The sequence below is a fragment of the Odocoileus virginianus genome, chromosome 8, assembly GCF_023699985.2.
Source record: "Odocoileus virginianus isolate 20LAN1187 ecotype Illinois chromosome 8, Ovbor_1.2, whole genome shotgun sequence".
In the NCBI taxonomy this organism is placed as follows: Eukaryota; Metazoa; Chordata; class Mammalia; order Artiodactyla; family Cervidae; genus Odocoileus; species Odocoileus virginianus.
The window spans coordinates 77400377-77426236 of record NC_069681.1 but is presented as its reverse complement, the minus strand read 5'-3'; the positions used below and the strand labels follow the sequence as shown (position 1 = coordinate 77426236).

General features: G+C 41.9%; 2 protein-coding genes across 23 annotated transcripts in view; one reads left to right on the top strand and one right to left on the bottom strand.

Annotated features, from left to right (window-relative positions):
* ZAR1L (zygote arrest 1 like) overlaps window positions 1–21814 on the top strand; it is an 87060-nt gene extending 65246 nt beyond the window's left edge. For 4 of the 19 annotated variants that reach the window (XM_070471772.1, XM_070471771.1, XM_070471770.1 and 1 more), the window contains 4 exons: window positions 2460–2561; window positions 3490–3577; window positions 4793–4854; window positions 7118–16591. In XM_070471772.1, coding sequence (XP_070327873.1) covers window positions 2460–2561; window positions 3490–3577; window positions 4793–4854; window positions 7118–7173 — 308 coding nt within the window. In that variant the 3' untranslated portion in view covers window positions 7174–16591. The other 15 variants (XR_011489141.1, XR_011489144.1, XR_011489139.1 and 12 more) reach the window with 14 other exon arrangements.
* Window positions 1–25860, bottom strand: part of FRY (FRY microtubule binding protein) — a 321997-nt gene that overhangs the window by 11590 nt on the left and 284547 nt on the right. For all 4 annotated transcript variants that reach the window (XM_070471761.1, XM_070471762.1, XM_070471763.1 and 1 more), the window contains 9 exons: window positions 21820–21894; window positions 18898–19068; window positions 12851–13051; window positions 12126–12287; window positions 9211–9377; window positions 7592–7781; window positions 4192–4341; window positions 2945–3043; window positions 1064–1147 (listed from right to left, as the gene is read on the bottom strand). In XM_070471761.1, the coding sequence (XP_070327862.1) occupies window positions 1064–1147; window positions 2945–3043; window positions 4192–4341; window positions 7592–7781; window positions 9211–9377; window positions 12126–12287; window positions 12851–13051; window positions 18898–19068; window positions 21820–21894 (1299 nt within the window). The remainder of the gene's footprint in view (window positions 1–1063; window positions 1148–2944; window positions 3044–4191; window positions 4342–7591; window positions 7782–9210; window positions 9378–12125; window positions 12288–12850; window positions 13052–18897; window positions 19069–21819; window positions 21895–25860) is intronic.

Genomic DNA, 25860 nt, shown 5'->3' with positions numbered 1-25860 from the left:
TGCTCACTACGTCTATTTCCACAGGAGTGTGGGAGAGCCCCAATCTAATCACACCCTCCTGTTAATAACTTTTAATTGGTTCCCATTGATGTCAGGATAAGCACCCAAGCCCTGCATGGTCTGGCTTCTGCAACTTTTCTCCTGGTCATTTCCTACCTGCCCTGCCACACAGGCTCCCTTCAGTCCTCGCAAAGGGTCATGTTCCCTGCCACTTCGGGGCCTTTGCAAGCTCGCCAAGCCCCTGTCCCCCACCCCGCGCCCCTAGCACACTCCAGCTCAGAGCTGAGATCTCTGCCTGAATGGCACCTCTGTGGAGAAGCCTTCCTGGAACCGCCTTCTCGTTAGGCCAGGTTCTCTGCTATATCTTTTCATAGTTCACTGTTCTCACCTATCCTTAATGGCACTTGTCTCAGTTTACACACATGACTGTTAACGTCCATCTCCCTGAATAGGTCAGAAGCTCTACCCAGGCAGAATTCACTGTTGTACCCACCATGGGGGCCACTCGGCATTAACTATAGAATGAGTGACCTCACGCTTTTCTGCTGCGTTTTCTTTACAAGGCGGCACACATTTATAAACCAGCTGGACTGAGGTGTGTACTTAAAGCAGATCTAAATGAGAAGAAAAATCTGAGTGATTGCTGAGAGGTCAACAGAGACTTTCTTCACTGAAAGAACTAAGTGGTTCAGTGAAGAATTAATGATTTTTTTTTCCTCTTTTTAAAATTTTTAATTGAAAGATAATTGCCCTACGACATTGGTTTTATATTTTGAATGAGGAACAGTTTTATTAGGAAAATGGTTAGTATAGTTAGTGTTCAGCAGAAAGGTTATTTTTATACTTCTGCTTTTCCAAAAAGAAGACCCTCCCCCACCAATCCCATCAACACACCATCATGCTCGGCTCTAATGTCATTCTTGCTTACTGTACAGGTCTCGTGTGAATGTATGGGATGATGCTTCCTCCCTCTTCCTTTTTCAAGTTCCACACTTCTTGGGTATATCAAAATCAACACACAAAGTCAGCACAGAAAAGATAAACTCTAACAGGTGTTTATTACCTTTTCCTCTGAGTCCCCTGGTTGACAGGTAATTACTCCATCTCTTGATCCTCCTGCAAATGTCGCCTTACAATTTGCAAGCCACTGTTGTCAGAAAGAGAGAGACATAGGTAAATTCAGTGGTGTCTGAATTTATGTTTATCATCAATTCTGTCAGGGAAAATATGATAGATTAAGTTTCTAATCACAATAAGATAAAAATTTTGCTGCAATGACTGTTTGAAAGTTTTTGGTTAAAGATCAACAATTTAAAATTAAAATACCCGTTTATATGGGTTCCGAGATGGCCATTTTAAAATTTCAACATTTATCACGTTATTGTTGTGATGTATCTACCCTGAAAAATAGTGTCACTAGACCACTCCAAATGTTTGTATAAATTAAATCCATATACAGTTAGAAACCTTTCATATGCCTGAGATTAGGAGACAGGGACGGTACATCTTCCCAGGCTGGGCCAGCCTGGGCCATGCAGCCTGGCTTTGTTATGTTGAGGCGGCTTCTATGGGGCAGGTCTATTTAACTGTAAGAAAGACCTTACAATAATAGCCCAGCTATTTAAAGATTATGCCAGCTTAACTATCTAGAATAGTAACTAGTATAGATGTGAAAGGAACCTTTGGGTAGAAAACAGTAAGCACTGAAGAGCTGAAACTCACACTTGATATCAAAAGACTGGCTTATTCACCAACCAGAATTAAAGGATTACTTTTATTATCTGATGCCTGAGAAGCTGGAAAACAGTTGACAGTGAAAGAGCTACAGAAATAGAAGACAAAGGGAATTTTCTGCAGCAGAATGTCAGAACTCTCTCTTTGACAGTCATGGAAATAAATAACAAGAAACAAAAACCCAGGAACTTAAGAATGCATGTCTTCTGTGTGTGAGGTGCTTGTGCAGGGCAGTTTACATACACTATTTCTATTTCAAAGGCAATATTAAGTTGTAGTTAACAGCATGAACCTTTGAATCCCACACACCTGGGTTTAAATAACCACTTTTCTACCTCCTAGCTAATGGGAATAATAGCAGCAACTCCCAGGGTAGTTGCAAGCATTACATGATTTGAGAGAGATAACTCTTACCAGGTTATTGGATATATAAAAAGGACTCAGGAAAATGACAGCTGCTGTGACTATTATAGCATATCACTGTCTTATAGATGATGAATCTGAGATGACAGGAGGTTAAGTAACTTATCCAGGGTTACTAACCCTTAAGAAACTGAGCTGCCGTTTGAGTTCAAAGTCCATCTGACTTCAAAATCCACGATCTTTTTATAATGCCTGGTCTATGATGGGAAATGCTCCCTGGAAATTACACAGAAGTATTTGTTGGAAATCAGGAGGTCTGCATGGATGGTTTCTGAATCACTTCTGTCTGTAACATTTTACAGTTTACATCTTTGAAGGAAGGAGGAAGAAAAGAGCAGGAGCTGAGGCCAAGAGAAACCACGGTGATGAGGAGAAACAGCTACTGAGAGTGGTGGAGAAGAGAGGTGAGATCCATCTCAACCAGTTTTGGGTGAGGCAAACACTGGAAGGACGTAATTAACAACTTTATTAATAAATTTCTGAGAAAAGAGAGGTTATAATGTTGATAAAGTGATACATTGAACAGATACCCACTTTCCCTAATTTCTTGGTTAGAAAAATTATAGGGCTAAGATTGGAAGCTGAAAAATTTCTTTTTTGTAGGTATCATTTTTATATAATCCATACTATTGATAGTTCTACCACCATTAAGTTGGAAGACTAGATAAGTCTGTCTTCTCCCAAAAGGGCCTCTCTTGTGTTATTCACATCCCCTCCCAAGAGCTCATGGTGGTTGGATTCATTCAGTGTTAGTGAAACTTGTATGCACAGAGACACAGACGCTTACTGAGAGAGTGGCCTCTTTCCTGTTGTTGTAGGTATCCAAATATTCTTGCAGTTCTAAAACACTGAACTTGAGCTTGTCCAGAAGTCCACAAGAAAGGAGCTAATAAAGACAGGAAAATAATTTGTATTAAAATAACTTCCAGAGAGACACCTAGACAAAGGCATGGCTACACAGAGAGAAAAGAGAAGTATATTTAGATGTAATACAGAGTGTGTTGGGGGTGGCATCTGTTTTAATAACCTGTACAGTTTGTAATTTTGCTCCACTCTCAGAAGCAATTGCACTTGAATATGACTTGCTAATTTAAATTTCCTGTGAAGATACCCATTTCCCCCATATCAGTTTAGATAGACAAATCTTAACAAGCATTCTACAGAAGCCTGCATTAAGAATTGACATCCATTTTATGCATGGACTCCAGTGTCTTCATCCATTAATACTCCAGGAAATGTGAAGACAGACCTCCAACTAGGTCTTTTTATTTAATTTGCACTTTAAATCATTTAAGATAGAAAGATTTCTCATATTGTATTCTTTGCTATAAGACAGCCAACCACTAATCAAGTTCCTGGAAAGACTGACTCTTCAGAGACTTTCAGAAGTGAAGCACATCTTCATTGTCTCTAAACCCCAGTAAGTACTGAGCAGATGAGATGGTTCTGTGATATGCATGGGGGATGGAAAGAGGTGCCCCTCTCCCCTACAGAAAGCTTGCCGGTCTTGGAAGGTTAGCATTGTGTTTATATAGTCACGATTCAGCAGTCAGCCAGCGACTATTTTAATCATCCTTCAAACTCATCATCTGCAGTGGGGCTGGATGAATCCAGCAAGAGGGTAGGTGGTCTCTTGGAAGAAGAGAAAGTGATGACATGGTGCCTCTGGGGACCCATCCAGCTGGCTGACCTGGCATCATGGGGACTGGCTAGGGTTGCTCTGAGAGGTTAGCGCACCATGTTCACAGCCTTTAGGGTCATCAGAGAGAAGCACCATGGACACAGAGGGGGCACAGGGCTGGGGGGTTGAGGGGGGGGTCTCTTCCTGATCTCCTGCAGTGACGGCCTCGGCCGGCCACGCACAGCCATTCCTGTGCAGACCCAGGCCTTTGGGGCTCCCATCACCACACAGCGTTGTTCACAAACACTGGAATTGTCTTTCCAACAAACTGCAATTGCACACGTGCTTCCCTGAAGTTCCACACTGTCAGCTGGGCAGGCAGCTGACCCCGGGAGTAGGCCTGGGATACTCACGGTCTCGGCGTCCACGAAGAGCGTGGGGCACTCAGAGCAGGAGGTAAGCATCTGGGAAGAGCTGACAAACTTGGATCCGATGCCCCGGAGGTTATCGCCAAGGTAACTGGCTGCGTCACAGGTTAGGAAGCAGAACCTTTTCTGAATATTCTGAAAGGCAACATAATCACTATTTGTAAAGGCCATGTTTTAACTTAGGCACTAGGAAAAAACTTTTTTAATTCTTAGGAAAATATCAAATCAGCACAGGTCCTCCATGTAGTGGCAGGGGTGTGTTGTGTGTGTGTGATAGGAACAGAGTGACTGTCTTAGGTGAATAGTGTGTGTGTGTGTGTGTGTGTGTGAGATAGGAACAGAGTGACTGTCTTAAGTGAATAATCACCCAGTGTGAACTAAGTTTCTTTCTAAAATGTCATTTCCCAATGTGTGGATGCCCATGTATCTTTTAAATAAGTGCTGCTTTGCTTTTTTGCTGATAGCCAGTGCCAGCCAGAATCTTCTGCCTAGCATGTTTGTCAGATGAGTGAGAAGTTCTGAGATTACTTCAGTGTGGGTGAGAGGAAAAAGGTCATGAGATATGACTCCTTTCTATCATTCCCAGATCACAGCTCCCAGAGACAGGAGGACTAAAACAGAGCCACAAAGTCTCTGAAGAAAGAAACAGTAAGTTCTGTGTGGGACCTGTCTCCCTGAGAGCTTTGCACATGTCACCTCATCAGGGCTCACAACCAGGTAAAGAATTGGAGGTTAAGAGAGGTCAGAGGACTGGAGATCATGCAAACAGTAAGTGATGGAGAAAGGGTTCTAAGTTCACATCCCTTCCATAAGTGATAATGCTTTGTAAACGTTACTATTCCTCCTATACTGCCCGAAGAAAAACCGTAATTAGGAAGAATCTGACTCGCGGGGCCTGTGTCAGTGACAAAATGAGAACACTTTTAGCCCCAACTTCAAACTCAAAATATCTTTTAACAAAAAGAACAAAATATTTAACCAAAAAATAATTCTAGGCATTGGCTTTCCCCAAAGAGATTGCATACCTTTTGAGTTGGAGAATCTAATCCACAAGAAATCCGCTCTGCCCTGCTATGGGGTACTTAGCAGGTCCCCCAAACAGCAGCAGGCTCTTGGTTCCTTATCAGTTATACTAGATAAAAATGCCAACCATGCTGCATATTATTTTTATTTAATATATCTAAGAATCTTGTCATAATGCATAACATTATGTCTTATGGTGGTGTTAGTTTTATGTGCAATTTAAAATACTTGACAGAATACTGCAGCTGAGAGGAGCAGGAAATGTCATGTATCACACAGCTATTAACAGGTGACTGGCAGAGTGAGGAGGAGGAGCCAGGTCCTCCAAGAAGTTGGGTTCTTCTCTCTCACCCAAGGATATGGTGAGACCTGGGTTTACATTTTATTGGACTGAGAGGCTGGGAACTTCAGAGCCACCCATGACTTCCATATAAAAACAGCATGTGATTTGGTGACATTGTGCACACAAATGACAATATTCTAACCCAGGAGCACAGGGAGGAAATAGACTGATGGAGACACTTGGAAAGCCATCCCTGCTGGCCCATTAGAAACCATTTCCTTGTTTTTAAAAGCAAAGTATTTTTGCAGTTAACCTCCTCTCTACTCTATTTCCACCAAATACAGGGAAACATGGTGTCCAGACCCACAGGGAAATATTGGGAAACTAAGTAAACAGCCCCAGTGAGGATCTGATGAAAGAACAGTAGACTGTGTGTCTGAAATGTGTTTCATTTCCAGCATATTGGAATAGCAATTTTGCTCTCAATCGCTGAACATTTGATGGTAGCTGAGAAAGTTCTTAAAGACAAATGTAATATTAAAGAAAATAGGAGAAACACAATTTATATTATTATTATTGCAGATAAATGTCTTAGGAATTGATCCAGTCAACTGATAAAAAAAAAAAAATATCCAAACTCCAGTGTTCCTCCCAGTACCCAGCCCCATGTCCCAGCTCACATGACAACCTGTTGCTATACTGGCATTAAGTGGAAACTGTACATTTGAGATTTACATTAAAAAAGGTTTTTTTCCTACTGCATTTACTGAGCACCTATTGTGTGTGAGCCACTGTGCTAGCCACTGGAATCAAAGCCAAACACCATTACCTGCCCTCGCCCGCAGGAGATAGACACCTAAACAGGTAATTCCAACAGAGTGTGACAGATGCCTGGGATCCCAGGTCAGGGGTGCAAGGGGAGAAAGAGCTAAAGGAAGGCCTCATTCATGGAGCTGCCGCCCCATCAGGGATCTGTATACATTGGGAGCACAGCTGAGGGAAAACAGGAAGTGATGGTTCTCAGCAGAAGGAAAAGTACTGCTCAGGACTATAAAGTTGAGCGTGCAGTCTAGTAACTGTAGTAAGAGGATCACAACAGCCAGACCTAAATACACATGATTAACCATTACTTAAACACAGACTTTAGAACAATATAATAAATTACATTGTTTCCTGAATCTTTACAAATTTACCTCAAATGGTAGATTTGGGATAGTTTGTTTTTAAATTTCAATCTGGCTTAATGTTAGGGTGTTTCTGGATTCTTATCTTTCAGCAGCCCATTGCTTCCTGTTTTAAGGCTAGCAGTCCCTCCAGCCCCCAGTTCATCTCAGACAGGTCTCATGAAAAGTAAACTGGAAAACTTGAGAGTGGGCCGCACAAATAACAGAGAATATGGAGACACTAGCTATTAGTACTATTGGTATACACTCCTCCAAGAATGGAAGGGCCTCCAGGCTCAAAAACTGACTTTACTTTTATATTAACTAAATTATGGCTTCCTGAATTTGAAACTATTTAAAGCAGATAATCCCATTTTTTTTCCATTTTTCACATAATTCCTTATTTTCCTCTCTCCCCCTTTTGCCATGGTTCTTCCTGAAGGTGATCAGGGGGCCCACTCCTCCATCCAGCACAAGTTACTGTGCCTTTTCTCATGATGTACTCAAGAGAATCAACCTCTCAAAAAGTGTCACAGGCCGGCAGGTTGAAGGAATTCATGGTGAGTGGGAATAAAACATAAGGGAAAAGCAACGAAGAAGGAAGAGGTACAGCAGAGGTCGGAGTGGAAAGAAGAGATGGAGAACGGGCTTGGTTGAAGATACCCCCTGTGGTCCTGAAGGCCTGGCTGCCTGCCTGGGCCTGAGGATGCCAATGAAAGCTGAAGGGGCCAGTGAGGATCACGTCCCAGCGGCCTGAACTACCGAGCACAATGTCTCCATGATGAATGGAAGAAAGGATGAAGTCAGAGGAAACTGAGGAAAAAGTGCAGTGTAAACCCAGCGCTTCCCCTCTCAGGGCGAGGCCAGCTGGCTCCCTGAAGAGCTGGCGGCTGTGGAGCCTTTGTGGGCAGCGTACCTTAAACAGGGAGGAGAAGACGTGGAACGTGTACACAGCACAGGAGCCGTCCGAGTCGCACATGAGCTGGTTGATGTGGCTGCGCCAGGCCTCCTCGGCGTCGTCACAGGCCGTGGGCTGAAAGGCGGCAAGGATGGCCGAGAAGAAGGGCGAGGGAGGCGGCGACACTCCCCTCTCACCTTCCCCAAAGCTGGAAAAAAACGCAGACGACAAAGTCAGGAGTGGCGTCCTCCTTACCTTTGCTGGCAGTGTCGGTTCTCACCCGAGGCACCCCTCCTGCCTGCTCCTCTTGTGAGGGTTGCTTCGGGAGCCTGGCTCTCAGTCAGAGGTACCGAGATTCTGATTCTAGAAAAGAGAATTTTTCACCTCTAGAACTCCTGTAATTTCTGGGATTCCCCAACTCTGATTTCCTTTATACAGATATGGGACCACTTTTTAGCCTTCAGCAACTGACCCTCACTTTCCTACTGGCCTTTCCCCAGACACAGGGCACATTCACTCCTGTGCTTTGACCCATTTCAGTCTTTTTCATTTTTCACTTTAAAAAAAAAGAGAAAAATTTTTAATCTTTTCACTTTTCCTTTGTAAAAGGAGAGTAATAGTGGGTGCATACACATAAATGCTTAGGAGAAACAGGGCAGAGAAAGGAAAGCGAGAGAAGAGAAATTCACAGTAAGACAGAGGGAAACAAAGAAAGGAGAGGAAAAATAAATGAACTGAAAAGTCAACACCACTTCTCTAGGTATCACCCTAAGCTGTTTCTCTGACAAAAGGATATGCGTCACCATAACAGAAAGCCTCTGTCAAGCCACATCAGAAGCAGTGTTCAGAGGAGTGATTTTAGGATTCTGACTTTCTTCTCCTGAAGATCTGTAGCATTATTTGTGATTTATTCTAGATGCCACATTAATGTTTTTTTAAAAAAATCTATTCCTTTATATGTTTCCTGTTTATAGTCTCTGACTAGATCTTACTTGTCTCAGAAATGTCAGTCTCGAAGCTGAAAACCACCCACTTAAAAAAAAAAAAAACAGTAGGTATGTAGCTTATAAAGGGACTCTTGTTCTGGTCTTTTAACTCAAGATGGGAAGAACTCCATTTCTAAGCCTTGCCAAGCTTGCTTATCTTCAAAGCTTACAAGGCGTGGACCATGTCCCCAAGGGCTCCTCTCTGGCTTTTTATGTTATTCCAGGGCTTTAGGGCTTCCCTGGTGGCTTAGTGGTAAAAGAATCTGTCTGCAGTGCAGGAGATGCGGGTTCGATCCTCGGGTCAGGAAGATCCCCTGGAGAAGGAAATTGCAACCCACTCCAGCATTCTTGCCTGGGAAAATCACATGGACAGAGAAGTCTGGCGGGCTACAGTCCATGGGGTCACAAAGAGTCAGACATGACTGAGCGTCTGAGTATATTATTATTCCAGGGCTCTAAGAGTTCCTATAGGCATAGCCTTTCTGGTTCTGCATGAGGCCCTACACTGGAGCTGAATGATTCCTCACTGGTTGACAACCTTCCAAGTCATGTCAGCTTGGACTCCTTTGTGAGGACGTCCCAGAGGCACAAGCCTGGCGTTAAACTGGAGTTAGAGTGAACCCAGTGTGATGTGCCATGTACACCCTTTACCTGGCAAGAGTGAACTGGTCCAGCACTCGGTTGCCTTTTTCTTCTGCCTCAGTCATATCCAGGCTAAAGCTGTCGCTGCATTCAAAAGTGGCCGGGAGTTCATTGATGGAGCTGGAAAGGTCATCCTCCTGCACGGTGGCGTCCTCCTCTTCCTGGACAGCATCGGCCTGGGAGCAAAGGAGAGAAAAGAATCCCCCAACATGTAAGGATATCCAGAGGCAAATCTGAAATCCAGAGAACAATGGAAATTGGGGTCATCTGTCTTCTAGCTCCGGCATAGTCAATTTGTATAACTGAACTCAAGAATTCTCTGAAGCACTGTTCTTTATCTTCTTTTCAGCCTTTTCTGAGAGAGTTACCAAAGAAGCTCTCAGAAGATTACCATATTTGATCCACACTTAAGGAGTATAAATGCTAAACATGGAAGCGATGCCCTGGGTCGGACCCCCACTTTCAAAGATGAGGAAGTAGATGCTCCACACAGGAAAGTGAAAGTGAAGTCGCTCAGTTGTGTCCGACTCTTTGAGACCCCACGGACTGCAGCCCACCAGGCTCCTCCGTCCATGGAACTCTCCACACAGGAAAAGGTCGTGCCTAATACCAAGTATGTAATCAGACCCAGAGCTAGGGCTGGAGACACCTATCTCTGGATTCAGAGCTCTCTTTGTTGTACAAGCCCAGTCTTCTAAAGCAAGTTACCTGGAGTTAACTCTCCAGTATATTATATAATTTGTAGTATGTCCAATGTTACCAATGGAAACTAGAATTTAGAATCATCAGTGCCTGGCATAGTAAAGGCTCCTGAAGTCTCTGCCATGCCCATGAGTGACCCAGAGCTATTCATTGAGCCCCCCTCGTTGACAGGCCTTCCATACTGAACATCCTCTGAGCTCCACATACATATATGCTTCACTCTTGGGAATATCCCCTGAAGGCAGCACATATGCGTTGCTGTAAAATGTAGAATGAGCAGGGAGATGAGACGGCTCTAGGGCGGCAGAGCTGGGACCACTGAGAGGCAGGAAAGAGACTGGCAGGTCAAATGGAAAAAGAGGCTGGGCTTGAACCCAGGCCAGAGGGGAATCATCTGGAGGACCAATTGTTCTTCAGGAGAGGAAGGAAGACAGCCTGACCACAGAACAGAAGAGGAGAGGAAGAAAGCATGTGTACGTGGTTCCGTGAGTCATTTTCTTAAAACAAAGACAAAACCAGGGCAAAATAGGCATATGAATTAGAGCGTTACCACGGTTGACATCTGGCTGCCCCTTCAGTATTTTGAATCTAGGATTAAATAGGGAAATTAGGAATGTTTACAGATATGTTAGGGAAATAGGTTATCTCATGTCTTTGAAGGAACTGCTTATAAATACTGAATTTCAGGGGCTTATCCATATCTGTCTCTTCCTGCTGTTTAAAATTAGACTGGTGCCAACGAGACTGCTGACTGGTCTGGGTTATTAATGTATATAAACTTTTAGGGACAGGCTGAGATCTTATAAAAACATCTTCTGTTTTCTCTTTCTAACATCACAGATGTATCAAATTTTGCAGCAGCCCAGCTGATGTAAAAAACAGAGATAGCTTTTCAGAAATTAAACTCAGCCTTGCCCTGATAGATTTGTGTGACTCCATGAAAATATTATTACTTAGGCAGTGCTTTGTATGAGAAATCTATATAACTTAGCATTCAAAATAGAAAAGTTGACTGTTGCAAGACTGTGAAGTAACAAATGCTAATAATAACTTCACATTTATTTTGTGATGTCCTTTCCATGAAGTTTAATTTCAAAGATTCTGGCATTTTAATCTCAGACAGATTTCCTTTCTGGTCCCCTTTTTGGCTAAAAAAGGATTCTGCTAATTCTCAGAATCCTGGTCACAGTCCTTTTGTAAGGGGGAAGTCTTAGAAATAATTATTTTTTAAGCTTCAATATTTTTATGTGATTGCAGTTTGGTTGGTTGCTCTTGGTTTACAGTATATAGGTTTTGCTAGATCTCATATGCATATTTAGTACACTGTATAAGGATACAGAATAGCCAGTATTATATTTTTCTGTAGAAGCATCAGAAAGAATATACTTCTATAAATTTGTTTTCTATGTATTTTTTCCTATTTTCTCTTTTAAACTTACACCACCATAACCAAACTCTAAGATAAAGAAAACTTTAATCCTAATAGCAATAGGCTATTTTGGTATGTCTAATATAAGAAAATAAAGTCCTGTACTAATGGCCATTTATGTGGGTACATATGTGAACACAGTGTGGAAGTTGATAGTTTTATGGACAAAATGGCTTATGCAAATCAATAAAATAAACCTTAGATGAAATACACATTTTTAGGTTTTTCTAAAAAGCTGACCTTTTAAATAAGGAAATTCTATCCATTACTTACTTTTCTCGAGAGCTGATTAAGACAGTTTTGTGCATAATACTGTGATTGATACTGAAATTTGTAGCCCAACAAAAGGCAAGAATGCAATCAATTTGCAGCCTGTATAATTGGTTCCTACATTGGAAAAAATTTCCCCCAATCTATGAATACACCCACACCTCACTTAACAGATTGTTTTATAAAAGTCATGACAAAGAACATCAGTTTCCCTGTCTCAGCCATCTCAGACATCTGTTTTGCCATTAATCAGCAGTGTTTGTGCTCTATGGAAAATGCAAATGTTTCATATTAAAAGGACCTCAAATCAAATCTCCTTCAACCAACAAGAAGATGTCTGCTTAGGTCTTTTGAGAGTAAAGCAATTCAAAACCTAGGCTCAGGGGCACTAACAACTATTTCAGAAAAGAAAAAGATAAAAGATAGTCCCTCCACTTATAACCCGCTAAGAATGCTCAGAAAATTGGAAATACATTTTTTTGGGAAAGAAAACCATAACCAACAATTGCCAAAATCTCTTCACCTTTGAACCCTCAGAAATCTGAAGATTATTCATATCAGGCAGAGCAGCATCAAAGCTAGCCATCCTGGTGTTAAAGGAGTGAGGGTCAGCAGGGGTCAGATCGCAGGTGGTTGTGAGTGATTCCATGGGGTTAGTCTCCTCCGAAGGAGAGAGATTCATGATCTGTTGAGAAAGCAAAGGAGACACAGTGTCATGTGACGTTCCCATTCTTTACAAGCTCTGATTACTTTTTACATAAGAGTACAAACCAGTGTACAAACTGGTTGCTAGTGGACAGGTACTAACTGTTGAACATATTAATACATACTTCACTGTCATTAGAACTTAAACACTGCAGCTGGCAAGGCCCAGCACTGTGAGACACAAAGACCCCTTCTCTTTCCAGAAAACCCCATCAAAATATCTGTCTGATTTCCTCAAACTTCAGATGTTGAAGGAATTTTTTTTTTTTAAAGAAAGAGTTCAGCATAATAAGTTATGTAGGGAAAATCTAGGCCTGAACAAATCTGATGGCATTCTGGGCTTATGAAACCCCCAGCATTTGTCTCCATTTGCACTCTCCAGAGAAGAAGCTGGTTAGAATCAGGCCCCACTCAACAATCTCAGGTTTGTTTGGCAGCTGTGGGAAGTTTCTTCAGCTGCAACTGCAAACTGCCCTGCTGCCTGAATGACAAAGAGCAATCTCCCAGTTTCTTGGGAAGAAGAGGTGGAGAGTTCCTACTTACGAGGTCAGAGTGCTCCAGGATCTGGCTGGTGGTGAGGTCCTCCTCCTCAGAGGACTCGTCAGAATCCTCGTGGTTCATTTTATTGAGGCTGGGAGAGCTTCCTGAGAGCTGGCGCTCCTCCAGCAGCTGCAGGTCACACTTGTCCAGACTGTCCAAAGAACGCCTGCGGACTCCCCAGTTGAAGTTGTCCATACTCTCACCCTGAAATCACACCGTCAGCTGCTTTTTAAGGCCAGAATTCTCCCGCATGTACAGCTTCACACATCTGATCAGTCATAGCTTAGCATCAATATTTTCATTATGAACTCTCAAGCCCTCACCTCACGGACATGGGCACCAATGATTTTGCTTACGTGTTGTGAAGAGTAGTAAAACAGCACACTGTTTTCACCTAAATGCGTGTTAGGTCAGATAGATGTGATCATACACACCACAGTGGGTAACACTGTTTTACAGGTTGATTTGGGGGTACTCTTAAAGAACCATGTTAACAAGCTATCAGAAAGAGACTGTTGTTATTAGAGCAACTTCAACAGAGGTGTTCCTTACCCACTCCCTGACCCCCACTGTTTAGTACTGTTGTCCAGAGAACAAAGTAACAGCTATGCTTGTGGCATAGTCCACACCTTCTTGGTATTAAGTCGAAGAGCATTAGGTACACATTCCAGCCTGTTTCTGCCGCAGCAGTTTTCACAGATAAAATGCAGAGTTAAAGGATGTCAGAGAGCAGCTGGGCACAGTCAGACAATCATGCATGATGCAGAGGCCAGAGCAGCAAGGCTTCAGTTTTGCTTTAGGCTCATCTTTAAATAATTGTCCCAACACAGGAAACAGTTTGCTCCCTGGACCTGGATGGACTGACCTGGTACCAAGGACTGTTGCTGAATTGTACATGTGTACTGAGAACTGGGCTAAGTGGCAAGGTAGAATGTTACAGAAAGATTTCAGATATATCTCAGATTGTCTCTACAAATTATCATATATTAAGTAAGTTTATTTAATTGAATATAACTTTTTCCCCCTAAAAACAAATCTGGGTTTTATTTCTCTCTCCAGGAATAAAGCAAGAGAAATATTACTCACCCACTGGTGAGCAAATTTGAACCTAAACCAAACAGATTAGTAATCTGAATACAATCTAGCACAGAATCTTATCATTTACATTAGTCATTTGAAACACAGATGGTTCACTGAAATAAACTTTCTGATGAGAGCTCAGTAAATAGCATAATCATATAATTTCAGGGAGAGATGTAAATTACTATTAAAATTAATGAGTTTTTCCCTCAGGTTTTATGGGTCTATTTTTTTTGGTTCCTAATAAAGTAAAGCCTACCATTCTCACAGATCTCTGGTATAATAGATGCTTAGCTTTTCAAAAGTCTGTTTTGGCTATTCATGGTGGAAGGCAACGGGTAAGAATCCTGAACACATTCTGGATATAATGTGGAAATTATCATTATTCACCCCATTTATGATTATCCTTAGGACTGCTTGATCATACAACTCAGTATTTGATTTCTATAGTTTATAGCTCTATCTGTACCTTTTATCTGTAACTACTGTGATACATTACCACCAAATGATTGTTTTTTTCTTTCCTGGTAGAGAAGGCTTACTATTGTGCTGGTATTTTAAAACAGCTGTTTCAGGGAAAGAATGAAAAAAATGTGGAAGAGGCAAGAGTTCCAGGAAGAAAAAGAAAACGCAGTATTGAAGAAATAAAGAGGGTAAAGAAAAATGAGATTACAAAACAGAGAAAAAGGAATGTGACACTTACTGGGAGAAATGTACAACTGTGAAACAATTTCACAGAACTGATTCTCTTGCACTGAATCAATGGATGGACTGGATGAACTGTCTCAGGCAGCAATTCTGGAAGTCCCCCACCCTGAGCCTGGCTTGCACTGAGCTGGCAGAGAGATATATCCATGGCCAGAGAGTGCTACACCGGGCACGGAGTGCCACTGTGTTGATCTGACCACAGTTCAGGTGAAGACCTGAATCAGTCAGGCATGGGAACTGGGAGTCAGGGAAGCTGTTCTCGCAGGGATGGTATTTGGTGTCTTGCTGGAGGATGCAGTAATTGCACTGGAGGCAAGGATGTTGAAACCGTTTCCCTAGTGGTGGCAGAGGGGTTGAGAGCAACAGTAGCCTGGCCTGTGTTGGAGTCTGTGGTGATTAAAAGTCCACCAGGCCTTGTCACAGCACAGGACTACCCCTACTGGGAGAGCTGCCTTTCAGCCTCCCTACACCTAGATGTCATGTTTGTATTTTATGTCACCTTTGGGGTCAAAAGCCAAAACTGTTTGTGTGAGAAGACTGAGAAGGTGGCTAACTATCCTTGATGGACAGTGTGCATATGTCAGTTATCACACCTAAAGAACCACTCAGGGTTCATACCGAGATGAGAAAATATTCACAATGGAACACTCTAGAAGTGTTGGAAGTAATATTCGTTGATACTGGAATACCAAAAAAAGAATTATTGTTGAAGGAACTTAGAAGTCAAAACATGTTCCCCCAAATGACCCTACTCAGACTTAAGCCTATAAGACATGGATCTAGTGTGCTCATAGGTCACTTTGTCCAGGATAACACTGGCTTATGCCTGTTGTCTGGGTGTAATTATTACCAGACTCCTTTTTAGTTGCAAAAGGGTCCTCACTTGGATAGTCACTTACCCTACAAAGATAGCTCTTAATTCCTAGAAAATAAAAGCAGTTGATTGGAAGTGGGTGTGGTGTATTGTTTAGATAAAGCTTGTTGATTTCACTTTTAATAAAATAATTAAACCACAAAACCAAACCATTCCAGTTGTACAGCTGCCTAATGAGAAACTATAGGATTTCTATGGATTATACTTAAAAACTCACCTTCCCTCAAGAGAGAAAATTATGCAACTTCCAGAACTAGACATATAAAGATTTTAAAACTACATTTTAAAATGTATTTATACTTTCAGAAAATATTTTCTCCCTAGAGCAACCAAGAAAAATACTTCTATCACACACATCTCAATATAAATGTACAAATAGGCATACATACTCTCCAAGGGGAGAAAAAGCAATTATGTTGTTATAAATCTGCAATGATGCAAAACACCTACTAGCATATCTGAATTGAAAATAGCATCATCTTACCTGAAGTTCCTGGGTAGCAGATTGAATGGACAGAAAAACAAATAAGAGGACTATTTAAAATGATTATATTACAGATACTCAAGTGCATTTGTCTTAGTTTTAACACAACAGCAACTAACAGTGCTAACAGTATATACTTCAGTAGAGGCACCTTAAAAAAAAGGCAAAGATACACAAACCCCAAAGAGAAGAATTAGTACCAAACACCGGAAATTCCAGATCTCTTAGCAGTGGATGATGTAGCTGAAAACAAATCATAAATACAATTTCCGAAATAGCTTTCCACTTCAGTGACAACTTTGGTCTGTCTCCTCAACACTTTTTTTTTGGAATGTCTAAATTTTTATTTGTGAGAAAACAGTGAAATGTCATGGAAAGACTAATGAGGGTCATCTGCTGGGGGAAAAAAGGTGGCATCACCTGATCCTGACCACAAAAGCAGAAGTGTTTGTGATCAGGCTCTGTTTCACTGCTGAGGTGCAATTAACAGCAAAGACATAGCACCCTTTAAGGATTCTGAAGAGTTCAAAGGCAAACTGTTAAAGATTTAGTCAATACATTGATACTAACGAAAGGGAATAAACATGACAAAAACCTTGTCTGTCTTTTTTTATAAATGTGTTTTGATCTAGAAGCCAAATGTGCTTACCTTTTGCAGAAGAGGAAATATTGAAATTATTCACCAGTGACAGTACAAAGGAACAGACACTTAGAACGCCTATTCTGTGCCCGAAATTATGTGAAAAGCTTTACAGAGGTCACCTTACTTGATCCCTCACATCAACTCTACAGGCAGGTATTATCATCCCCATTTGATAGATGAGGACGCCAAGAGAAGCTACTTCGAGGCTTAAACTGGGTCAGAGATTGAGCTAAAATCAGAACTGGACCTGCTTTGACTATCTGTGACTCTGTAAGCAGGCTAGAATCCTTTATTGTAACCTTGTGGAGAAGTAACATTCTCAAATAGTTTATTTTATTTGGATAAAGTACATACTGTCACACTCATGTGTTTCTTATAAAATCATAATCATTTGTTTTCAAATGATGAGCATCTAAGGTTTTCCTTATTTTGATAGAAGTAAGTCAGTTCTGCAGTTGTGTCTGATTCTTCCACTTGATAGCATTCCTGCCAGATCCCTTCACGTAGCCCATTTGTCTTTGTATGAGACTGAAAAAAAATTATGCCTCTCTTGTTTCATCAATTTTTTCCTCCTTAGTTTAACTTACAGAGTGAAAAGGGTACTATCTAAGCTTGAATTCTAGCCTGAGAGCAAAGATGAGGTCAGTTGCCCAAATCAGGAAGTTATTAATCTTTTGACATTCCATATACCTCTAGCTCATTATGAAAATATTCAAAACAGCTGCATTTTGCATTGCACTTTTTAAACAGTTCTCACCACATTTACTTGTTGATTTCTTTATTGCTAGTTATGGTTAACACAGAAAACTGCAGAACTTTTTACTGATTCAAGAAAATTCAAGGTGAAGAGCTGACATGTTTTAAAGGTGCCTTGTAGTCAGTGCCTTTAGACTCTTAAAAGGACTAGATCTGATAAACCTGTTTTCAGGGGAAGAATTGGTGAAGAAAACATGCTTCATTCTGAGGACATGACTCTCCCTTGCTGGCACAGACAGCCAGGGTCGTCAGTGGCCAGTAAGGACAAAAATAGACAGCTCCATGACCTAGCTTTGACATAAGTGGATTGGTCAGCAAGTGTTCTTTTAGGGAAGGTAAGCAGTTACCTGAAATATCATTTTCCACAAGTTTATAATTAGGAGATGCCCACCTGCCATAGGGCTTGCCTGGTGGCTCAGATGGAAAACAATCTGCCTGCAGTGCGAGAGACCCAGGTTCAATCACCGGGTTGGGAAAATCCCCTGGAGAAGGGAATGGCATCCCACTTCAGTATTCTTGCCTGGAGAATCCTATGGACAGAGGAGCCTGGCAGGCTACAGTCCATGGGGTTGCAAAGTCATGTCAGACTTGACACAACTGAGTGACTAACACTACTACTACTGCTTACCATAGGATATGATAAGCTTGGAATCTGGGCTTCCATTTGAACTGTGCGACTGGCAGAAAGCCCTCTGTCTGGGAAGTATAATGTGGAGCCCACCACATACCAGGCTGGGTAGCAGGCATTTTTACAGCCGGCAACCACAGCAAAGGGAACTTAGTGTCCACCCCAGGAGGCAAAAGCCTGCCTCTCAGCTGGAATATGCCCCCAAGCTACTGAAACAGTGCTCCTCCTTCCATCCCAGTTTTCAAAAACATGACTCATAACTGAAGCACCTTATTACCACAGTCATCACTCAGATACACAAATCTGCATCTGCCTGTTCAGACTTGAATTCAGATGCACCAGGTGTCAAAAACCAGCCAAAAGCAGAGCCAGGAGCTCTCTTATATGTTAAATCTAGTTTCAAGTTCTAAGGATTTCAAACCACACAAAGATACCAGGCCCTCGGGCTCTGATCGCAGGCTGTAGCAGGCAAACTTTGAAATCATCACATAAGAGCAACTTCACGCTTAAAATAATGAAATGCTTCGCATGTTTTCCCCAGGCACCAGAGAACAGGCTGAGACCGTCAATGTTTTTGTTTTTTGTTTTTTTTTTTAAGTTTGCCTTCGGACTGTACACACACAGAGTCTCCGTGTGGCCATTCAAAGTCAGATCTCTGCCATTTAGAAAGAACTTGGAACTGCTTTGGCCCTGGGCTCAGACAGGAAGGGTGGGGTGACTTTTGCCCAAGTTAAGCTGTTGTACTTTGAATAAACTGATCCAAAATAAAGTTTACAAGCTTTCTAATTAAAGAACTCACTATTTAGCAGGTAGAAAGAAACCATTTCACTAGCAAAGAAAAGGCTGAGCACATGGTTTTCACTGAGCCTGTGCCTACCTCTCCATCCTCCAGCTCCACGTCTAGGAAGTCAAAGTCTCTGAAGACCCGGAACTGCTGCTCGCTGTTGGTGTCATCCATGTTCTCCTGCTCGCGGGCCCCGTCCTCAGACGACACCAGGCTCGTCTGATGCTCCAGCAGGTCCAGGTCCCCGCACGACGAGAAGATCACCTGTGAACCGAGAGGGCTCTCCTGAGAAACCGCTCTCCCTTCGCTGGTTTGAGCTACAGAACCCGTAACTGGCTCCTCGTAGCACTGTATTTCCAGTACACACCTAATTCCTTAAGTGGGTATTTTTAGAATGTTCTTTTATTATTTATGTTGGACAGGTGCCTTCAGATTAAACTCGTTGCAAAGATGCAAGTTCATGTACTAGGAAAATGTTCGAGTCAAATAGTTGCTTCTGAATGAAGACGATCCTACATGTGTGTGTGTGTTTCAGCTGAGCGTGTCTGTGTTCACAGAGTCTACAGCAGCCAAGAAATTTTCCATTGTTTCTACACTGACTGAGGTTACAAACTGTATAGATTCACACACACATGCACATCACATACATATTATCACATAAGATTTTAAGGACTCCTGATGCCAACAAGATATGTTACTATAGAATAAACTGTGAGAGCAAAGGATTTAACCCTTTGAGAGAGAAACCAGGAACTGGTAAAGAAAAACCTAAGTCAAGAAGTACAGAACTTGTTCATTTGAATTAGAGAAGAGAAGCTGAGCAGCCGTGTTCAGAATTCACACTTAAATTCCTGTCCTGTTTATTTAAACAGAACTTTTTTTTCTATTAAAATTTTAATATGTCAGCATTTTAAAATTATAATGTTTAGGTTCATTTTTCTTGGGCCATTTTAATATAACTTCTCAGGAATAATAGACTTGAAATAAATCTAAATGTTTTGCTATGCAGCCTCTCCTGAACATTGACATTAAACAAAATGAACAGTGTTCTTTTAATTTAACCATTATAACCTCTTGGTCTTCCTTGAAAGTAAAAATTCATAAGAATTTAAATATAACAGTTGTCTCTCAACAGGAAAAAGTAAATGGATTTTAAATATACTTTTTTTTTTTTCTCCAGTGTTTTAAGAACAGTCATAGGATTTGCAGTAGGTTTTTATAAAATGGCACAACACACCATCTGTACCGGGATTGCAAATGGGTCCACGAGATAAATAGCGCTGAGGACCAGCCACCTAGTCGGGGAGATGAGAGATGAAGATTCTTTTTTTTTAATTGGAGTATAGCTGCTTTATAATGCTGTGTTAGCTTCTACTGCACAGCAGAGTGAATCAGTTCTATGTGTGTATATCCCCTCTTTAGATCCCCTTCCCACTAGGTGAGGACAGAGCACTGAGTGGACTTCCCTGTGCTATACCGGAGGTTCTCATTAGTCATCTGTCAGTATTTTATACATAGTATCCATAGTGTTCAGTTCAGTCGCTCAGTCCTATCAGACTCTTTGCAACGCTAAGCCTCCCTGTCCATCACCAACTCCCGGAGTTCACTCAAACCCATGTCCATCGAGTCGCTGATCAATAGTGTATATGTTGTCAATCCCAATCTCCCAGTTCATCCCACCCGTCCTTCCGCTGCTTGGTATCCATATTTGTTCCTACTTTCTGTGTCTCTGCGTCTGCTTTGCAAATAAGTTCACCTGTACCATTTTTCTAGGTTCCACATAAAACTGGTATTTATGGTATTTGTTCTTCTCTTTCTGACTGACTTCACTGTATGACAGTCTCAAGGTCCATCCACGAAGAGACCAGCACTCTGATTTCCTCAGCTGAGTGCTCCCTTTCCTAGCTAGTGCGGCTTTTCTTATTCGTAACACAGTAAACAATTCTAGCTTGAAAGGCCACAGCACAGAAGCAGGCAGTTGGGGTCTGAAGGGGAGAGTGTAACCACAGGGGCGGAGAGAAACGGCCCCGCTGGCTGTGCTGCTGTGGAGATAAAGGCTGCCATTCCCCCCCTGGGGCTGGGAGGCTGTCGTCATCCCTGGTCCCTCTGCCCTCTGCCTGATGTCACAGGAGCAGCAGCAAACCCACCAACCAGCAACTTGGAAGGTGACTTCAAAGGAGGCAATGCTGCTTGCTAGAGCACATTCCAGGAGGATAGTAGGTATCAGCCTTTACTCTAGGTACCTATGAGTCTCTCATATTTCACCCAGTCATGAACTACATTAGCATATACATTTTGGAATTTTAAAAGAAACTCCCCAGAGAAACCATTTGCTGGTTCTGATTTTACTTGAGAAATAACTTGGTTTGCGGTCTTTTCTGGTTACTAATAAAGATGCTACAATACAGGTGAAATAAAAATACCTGGCAAAACCAAACCTTTTGCTGCAGTGTTCTCACACACAATTTTCTAAATTTTTAAAAAAGCTTCAGAAGTTAACTTCTGGTACTTTAGTTATTCATTTTATTTCAAAGCCCAATGGTATATATTTTTTTCCAACTGTAATATCAATAGAAGTTTATGCAAGAAAAAAACAGCACTGTTCTCACCTTTACATGAGTAAAATAGTGACATCATGTTAAGAAATGTGTGTACAGAGTAAAATTATATACAATATATACATATACTGTGTCATGTGCAGTAGTGCAGGAGACAGTCACATATACCTGTTTTAGGAAAGTCTGGGTATATTCTTTAAAAAAGATACTAAAAAATAATTGAGTTTTTATTTGCCAACTTGAGTTTTTATTTACCACCTGGAGCAGACAGCCAGTAACATCTTTCATTGTTTCTGAAGTAAGTCATAAAAATCATAGTGTGGCAAGAAGTCTATGAGAGACTGATCAAGATGATGGATATCATACTTGTAGTTCATAGTTGAATCCTCTAAACTACATGACCAAAAGCAAAAGTGATAACGATACCAAAATAAATATGATACATGACAGAACTTACTGATGGATTCTTGCTTAATCCTACTTCTTGGCCACACAGAGAAAGGACGTGCACCAATTTCTCTTTGGTCCTCTTCTGGAAAAGAAGCACACAGGCAAGTTTTAATCTGGGGACCTGTGATCAAATCTGCTCTAATCCTGTGGCCATCAGCCACACAGGGCCAATCCAACCGAGATGGAGCCAGTGAGAATACAGAGATGTAAAACACATGAAGATTTGGTGTGAAAGAAGAGTGTGAAATGTCTCATCAATGATTATATATTGATTATATGCTGAAAAATATTTTAGATATATTAACTAAAATTTTACTAAAATTAACTTGACCTGCCTTTTTTTTTTTTCACTTTTTTTCAAAAGATGACTGTTAGAAATATTTAAATGAGGCTCACATTGTATGTCTACTGGACAGTGCTGATCTGGATATTCCTGAGGGAGGGGATATGAAAGTCAATCCCTTGGTTCTTCAGTTCAGTTCAGTCACTCAGTCGTGTCTGACTCTTTGTGACCCCATGAATTGCAGCACTCCAGGCCTCCCATCCATCACCAACTCCTGGAGTTTACTCAAATTCATGCCCATCGAGTCGGTGATGCCATCCAGCCATCTCATCCTCTGTTGCCCCCTTCTCCTCCTGCCCCCAGTCCCTCCCAGCATCAGGGTCTTTTCCAATGAGTCAACTCTTCGCATGAGGTGGCCAAAGTACTGGAGTTGCAGCTTCGGCATCAGTCCTTCCAATGAACACCCAGGACTGATCTCCTTTAGGATGGACTGGTTGGATCTCCTTGCAGTCCAAGGGACTCTCGAGTCTTCTCCAACACCACAGTTCAAAAGCATCAATTCTTCAGCGCTCAGCTTTCTTGACAGTCCAACTCTCACATCCATACATGACCACTGGAAAAACCATAGCCTTGACCAGACGGACCTTTGTTGACAAAGTAATGTCTCTGGTTTTTAATATGCTATCTAGATTGGTCATAACTTTCCTTCCAAGGAGTAAGTGTCTTTTAATTTCATGGCTGCAGTCACCATCTACAGTGATTTTGGAGCCCCCAAAATGAAGTCTGACACTGTTTCCACTGTCTCCCCACCTATTTGCCATGAAGTGATGGGACCAGATGCCATGATCTTAGTTTTCTGAATGCTGAATTTTAAGCCAACTTTTTCACTTTCCTCTTTCACTTTCATCAAGAGGCTTTTAAGTTCCTCTTCAACTTTCTGCCATAAGGGTGGTGTCATCTGCATATCTGAGGTTATTGATATTTCTCCCAGCAATCTTGATTCCAGCTTGTGCTTCTTCCAGACCAGCGTTTCTCATGATGTACTCTGCATATTAGTTAAATAAGCAGGGTGACAATACATAGCCTTGACGTACTCCTTTTCCTATTTGGAATCAGTCTGTTGTTCCATGTCCAGTTCTAACTGTTGCTTCCTGACCTGCATACAGGTTTCTCAAGAGGCAGGTCAGGTGGTCTGGTATTCCCATCTCTTTCAGAATTTTCCATAGTTTATTGTGAGCCACAGTCGAAAACTTTGGCACAGTCAATAAAGCAGAAATAGATGTTTTTCTGGAACTCTCTTGCTTTTCTGATGATCCAGCAGATATTGGCAATTTAATCTCTGGTTCCTCTGCCTTTTCTAAAACCAGCTTGAACATCTGAAAGTTCTCGGTTCACGTATTGCTGAAGCCTGGCTTGGAGAATTTTGAGCATTACTTTACTAGTGTGTGAGATGAGTGCAATTGTGCGGTAGTTTGAGCATTCTTTGGCATTGCCTTTCTTAGGGATTGGAATGAAAACTGACCTTTTCCAGTCCTGCGGCCATTCCTGAGTTTTCCAAATTTGCTGGCATATTCAGTGCAGCACTTTGACAGCATCATCTTTCAGGATTTGAAATAGCTCAACTGGAATTCCATCACATCCACTAGCTTTGTTCGTAGTGATGATTTCTAAGGCCCACTTGACTTCACATTCCAGGATGTCTGGCTCTAGATGAGTGATCACACCATTGTGATTATCTGGGTCGTGAAGATCTTTTTTGTACAGTTCTCCTGTGTATTCTTGCCACCTCTTCTTAATATCTTCTGCTTCTGTTAGGTCCATACCATTTCGGTCCTTTATCGAACCCATCTTGGTCTGAAATGTTCCCTTGATATCTCTAATTTTCTTGAAGAGATCTCTAGTCTTTCCCATTCTGTTGATTTTCCTCTATTTCTTTGCATTGATCGCTGAGGAAGGCTTTCTTATCTGTCCTGGCTACTCTTTGGAACTCTGCATTCATTGGGAATATCTTTCCTTTTCTCCTTTGCTTTTCGCTTCTCTTCTTTTCACAGCTATTTGTAAGGCCTCCTCAGACAACCATTTTGCCTTTTTGCATTTCTTTTCCTTGGGGATGGTCTTGATCCCTGTCTCCTGTACAATGTCACGAACCTCCGTCCATAGTTCATCAGGCTCTCTGTCTATCAGATCTAGTCCCTTAAATCTATTTCTCACTTCCACTGTATAGTCATAAGGGATTTGATTTAGGTCATACCTGAATGGTCTAGTGGTTTCCCCTACTTTCTTCAGTTTAAATCTGAATTTGGCAATAAGGAGTTCATGATCTGAGCCACAGTCAGCTCCCGGTCTTGTTTATTACTCCCCTTGGTCATCTTTCTTGTGTGCTCCAACTTTCAGTCATTAGCAGGCCCCTCCTTATACCTAAATTAAATCTCTTATGTTACAACACAAATCTATTTACCCCAAATGGGAGGATAGCTTTACTTTCTGCAGAATTAAATTTGATTATTTTCAAGTCATGTTAAATCTTTCTCAACTTATTCTTCCTATAGTTAAACAGATTCAATTCCTTTTGCTTTTCTTCATAAACCTTACTTTTCAGTTCCTTAAGCATTGGGATTCTTCCACAAACCATCACATTTTCCAGTGACATAAACTAGGTCTCAGAATGATGGGTGAGTTGAGAATGAAAAAGATGAGTAACCACAGCCTAAAAAATGTCAATGTGCTTCAGAACTAGTCTTATTAAAGCAATCACCCTAATCGCTTGAAAATGATTTTTTTCCTTTTTAACCTGATTTAAGTAATATGGAGCCTGCAAGGAGGCCAGGATCATTCACAGATTTTCCTTCTTGATGGAACTCAGTTCCCTGCATCCTTCTTGAGACACTCAATATGGTGTCATTTCAAGGTCAAAGACAGGAGGGCCTTGATGTTGAAGAATGGCAGAAGATTCATTAACCTCTGTCTCTAGATTTTAGTGGGCATTTTCCAATTCTGGGAAAAAGTCAATAGAGGAACATGGAACTTGGCTGTGCATGTGTCTTCTCTTTTCCAAACCTCCAAGAGAGTATAGCGGGTTCTCTGTTCAACCGGCAGTGAGCACCTGCTGAGAACCAGCTCGGCCCCAGCAGGTGCTGCGCTGTAGGCTGCATCTTCCCAGCCTCTGAGAGTGAGGGGCAGTCCTGCTGGACGTGCAAACTAAGGGGTTTTCTCTGCACAGCATCCACTTCTCCTCCCGGTAATGCAGTTCCTCTTTCACCTCGGGACAGCTCTTCTCCCACCAGGGGACACTTTTCCTCCCTCGTAGGGATTGCAAGAATCCTTTCTCTAGAATGGGGCTTCCCTTGGTGGCTCAGACAGTACACAGTCTGCCTGCAATGCAGGAGACCCAGGTTCAATCCCTGGGTCGGGAAGATCCCCTGGAGAAGGGAATGGCAACCCACTCCAGTATTGTTGCCTGGAAAATCCCATGGACAGAGAAGCATGGTGGGCTACAGTCCATGGGGTCAGCCAAGAGTCAGACACGGCTTAGCGACTAACACTTTAATTTTCTCTAGAATTGCTGTGGATGTCAGGGAGGGAAGGCCTCTACCCTGAAATGGTCAGAGGCAAAGACCATGTAAATCTGGAGCTGCCAGAGGTCGCTGGTGCCTCACAGGGAAGAACCTGCCCGAGGATGAAGTCAGCAGAGAGGAAAGCAGGACTTTGCGACCGGAAGTTGGGGCAGTGAGGACGAGGGAGAGGGTCTAAGGATTCTGTATGCTC